This window comes from Vigna umbellata, chromosome 5 (assembly GCF_029865625.1).
Source record: "Vigna umbellata cultivar VRB3 chromosome 5, Vumbellata_1.0, whole genome shotgun sequence".
Taxonomy (NCBI): Eukaryota; Viridiplantae; Streptophyta; class Magnoliopsida; order Fabales; family Fabaceae; genus Vigna; species Vigna umbellata.
Genome location: NC_142169.1, coordinates 51,847,398 through 51,850,886, shown reverse-complemented (window position 1 = coordinate 51,850,886; position 3,489 = coordinate 51,847,398). Strand labels below are relative to the sequence as shown.

The window sequence follows — 3,489 nt, the reverse complement described above, 5'->3', positions numbered from 1 at the left end:
TCAGTTTGTCCATCTATTTGAGGATGATATGCTGAACTCATCCTCAACCTTGAACCGAAAGCCTCCTGCAATTTCTGCCAGAACCTTGAGGTAAACCTTAGATCCTGATCTGAGACAATGTTATTTGGTACACCATACAATCTCATTATTTCCTAAATGTACAACTCTGCCAACTTCTCCATTGACATCCTTAGGTTGATTGGCAAAAGGTGAGCAATGTTCGTCAATCGATCAACTATCACCCAAATGTAATCGTGACCCCTCGATGATCTCGGTAAGTGAGTTACAAAGTCCATCAAGATGTTGTCCCATTTCATCTGAGGAATATCCAACTATTGTAACATTACACTCGGCCTTTGATGTTCTATCTTAGCCTTCTGACATACCAAACAAGAAGATACAAACTTTGCCACATCTTGTTTCATCCCACTCCACCAAAAAGATTCTTTCAAGTCCTTGTACATCTTAGTCATATCAGGATGTATGCTAAGACGACTCTTGTGTCCTTCTTCTAGAATCATTTTCTTCAACTCATCCTTTGCTAGAATGCAAACTCTATTTCAAAAACGAAGAATACCATCTATTCCCAAACTAAAGTCCTTAGCTTGATCCGTTCCAACAACTCCACTGTATGTTGTAGACTTCTATCTTCATTCTGTCCCACTTTGATCTTTCCCAAGAAGTCATTTGAGATCCTTAAATGACTACACCAAAGGTGATCTTGGCTCAACTGAAAACCCAAGTTCATATCTCTGAACTTCTTTATCAACAGAAACTCCTTCACCATCAAAGCTGACATATGCATTTGCTTCCTACTTAAAGCATCGGCTACAACATTTACCTTCCCTGGATGGTACTGCAACTCAAAATCAAAATCCTTCAAGTACTTCATCCACCTTCTCTGCCTCATGTTCAACTCGTTTTGACCGAAGAGATACTTCAAACTCTTGTGATCACTAAAGATTTGAAAACGTGATTCGTACAGATAGTGCCTCCAAGTCTTCAAAGCGAAAAAAATAGTTGTTAACTTGATGTCGTGCATTGGATAGTTCCTTTCATGTACCTTCAACTGTCTCGATGCATAAGCTACTGGTCGCTTCTCCTGCATAAATACACAATCGGGCCCATGGTATGAAGCATCACAAAACACTTCAAAAGCTTTAGAAGTATCAGGAATTTCCAAGACTGAAGCACTTGTCAACCTTTTCTTCATCTCTTCAAAACTTGTTTCGCACTTGTCGGTCCATAAGAAAGTTTGTTCCTTACAAGTCAACCGCGTCAAAGGACCCACTATCTTGGAGAAACCTTCGACGAACCTCCTGTAGTACCCAGCTAGGCCCACAAAACTTCTTACTTCTAACACCATCTTTGGACGTTCCCACTTCAGCACTGCCTCCACCTTCGATGGATCTACAGAAATTCCTTTAGCAGAAATCACGTGACCAAGAAACTATATTTCCTCTAACCAAAATTCGCATTTAGATAACTTCCCAAACAATTGATGCTTCCTAAGCATCTCCAACACAATCCTCAAATGCTTAGCGTGCTCTTCACGATCCCTTGAATATATAAGAATGTCTTCTATGAACACAACAACAAATTTATCTAGCCACGGTCAAAATATTTGATTCATGTAATCCATGAATATAACAGGAGAATTGGTCACCCCGCATGGCATCACCACATACTCGTAGTGACCATAATGTGACCTGAAAGTCGTCTTCTGACTATCCTCTGGCTTGACCAAGATCTGATGGTAACCAGACCTCAAGTCAATCTTTGAAACCACACTAGCTCCTCGCAACTAATCCAGCAAGTCATTAATTCTTGGCAGCGGGTACTTGTTATTAATCGTCAACTTGTTCAACTATCGATAGTCGATGCACAACCTTGAACTACCATCTTTCTTCTTTACTAACAAGACTTGAGCTCCCCATGGTGATACACTCGGCCTGATAAACTTCTTCTACAATAGTTCCTCAATTTGTCTCTTTAGCTCTGCTAGCTTTGTCGAAGCCACCTATACGGGGCCATAGACACTGGTCTAGCTCCTGGTACCAAGTCTATAGAGAACTTCACTTCTTTGCTTGGTGGCAACCCTGGTACTTCATATGGAAAGAAATCCACGAACTCTTCCACTACCAGGATACCTGTCGTCTGAACCTCAAAACACATGGCCCCATCACTAACATCCTTTAGAACTTCTTGGGTTGAGATCAAATCTAAACCACCTAAGTCTGGAAAAACCTGTTGTCGTCCACAGTCAAGAAGAACGTGATTGGCGATCAACCAATCCATTCTTAGAATGACATCTAAGCCTTGGAGAGGTAAGAAGATCAAGTTCACTTTGAACTTGCGTTCAGTGACTACAATCGAGCATCTAACACAAACTGAACTGGTTGAGATCTGACCCGATGTTGGTGTAGAAACCACCAATTCATACCTGAGATTACTCACCGGCAGAATGAAGTCTTTCAAACAAGTAGAAGAAACAAAGCAGTGTGTAGCTCTGAAATCAAACAATACATGCACACATATACCAAACAAAAGGCATGTGTCAAGGATTAGATTACCTGGCTTTGTAGCCTCTTCACCGGTCAAAGCGAAAACCCTTTCAACTATCTTGGGCTTCGCGCCTGAAGAACTTGGTTGTTGTTGTGCATGTGTTATCTTCTTATCAGGACAAACATGAGTGAAATGTCCTAGCTTATTACACACAAAGCACCTCTTCTCTTCAACCTTCACTCGAGAGAGCTTAAGGCAATCCCTCTTGTAATGCGCACCACCGCATTCAAAACATTTCACAGCTGCTAGCATAAGCGGTTGAGGTCGCTGATAGGGCTTCTTCCCCGACTTCCCTCCATTAAACTTGTTCTTCCGAGTCCTTTCAACTCGATTCCGGTTCATTTCCAGTAACTCTACCTTTTTCATCTTCTCGACTAAGGCTAAAAACTTCTTGATATCAAGAGGTACAATCATCCTCCTCAGGTCATACCTCAGACCCTGCTCAAATCTTTGACACTTCCACCCTTCTGTCATGTGCTGACTATAAAATCGGATAAGATACTCAAACTTGTCGATGTACTCTTGCACCGACATCCCACTTTGACGCAAGGCCAAGAACTCTTGCTCCCTTTCGATCTTGGCGCTAGTCGGGAAGTACTTTTCCAAAAACTTGTCCTTGAAACTATTCCAAGTAATAGCCTCTTCATCATATTCCATTAGTCGCTTTATACCATCCCACCACTACTCTGCTTCCTCTTTCAGTATGAAGGTTGCGTAATCTAGTTTTTCCTTGATCACATGAAATATCTTCTCAATGTCCTTGATCCAAGCATCCGCTTTATCTGGCGTAGCCCTTCCATTGAACCTTGTTAGGTCGTGCCTTAGAAAGTCATTCAGCCTCGAATGAGTCCTCGGCTCCTGAGTGGTATGCTGCCTCTCCATTGCGTTGATCATCCGATCAACAACCCGATTAAAATCATTAGT

At 41.8% G+C, this 3,489-nt stretch overlaps 1 protein-coding gene across 1 annotated transcript; it reads right to left on the bottom strand.

The window, feature by feature from the left end:
* Positions 1 to 2,001: 2,001 nt before the first annotated feature.
* Positions 2,002 to 3,222, bottom strand: LOC148198569 (uncharacterized). The gene has a single exon (XM_088115854.1). The coding sequence runs from the start codon at positions 3,220 to 3,222 to the stop codon at positions 2,002 to 2,004; it is 1,221 nt and encodes a 406-aa protein (XP_087971980.1).
* Positions 3,223 to 3,489: the final 267 nt, after the last annotated feature.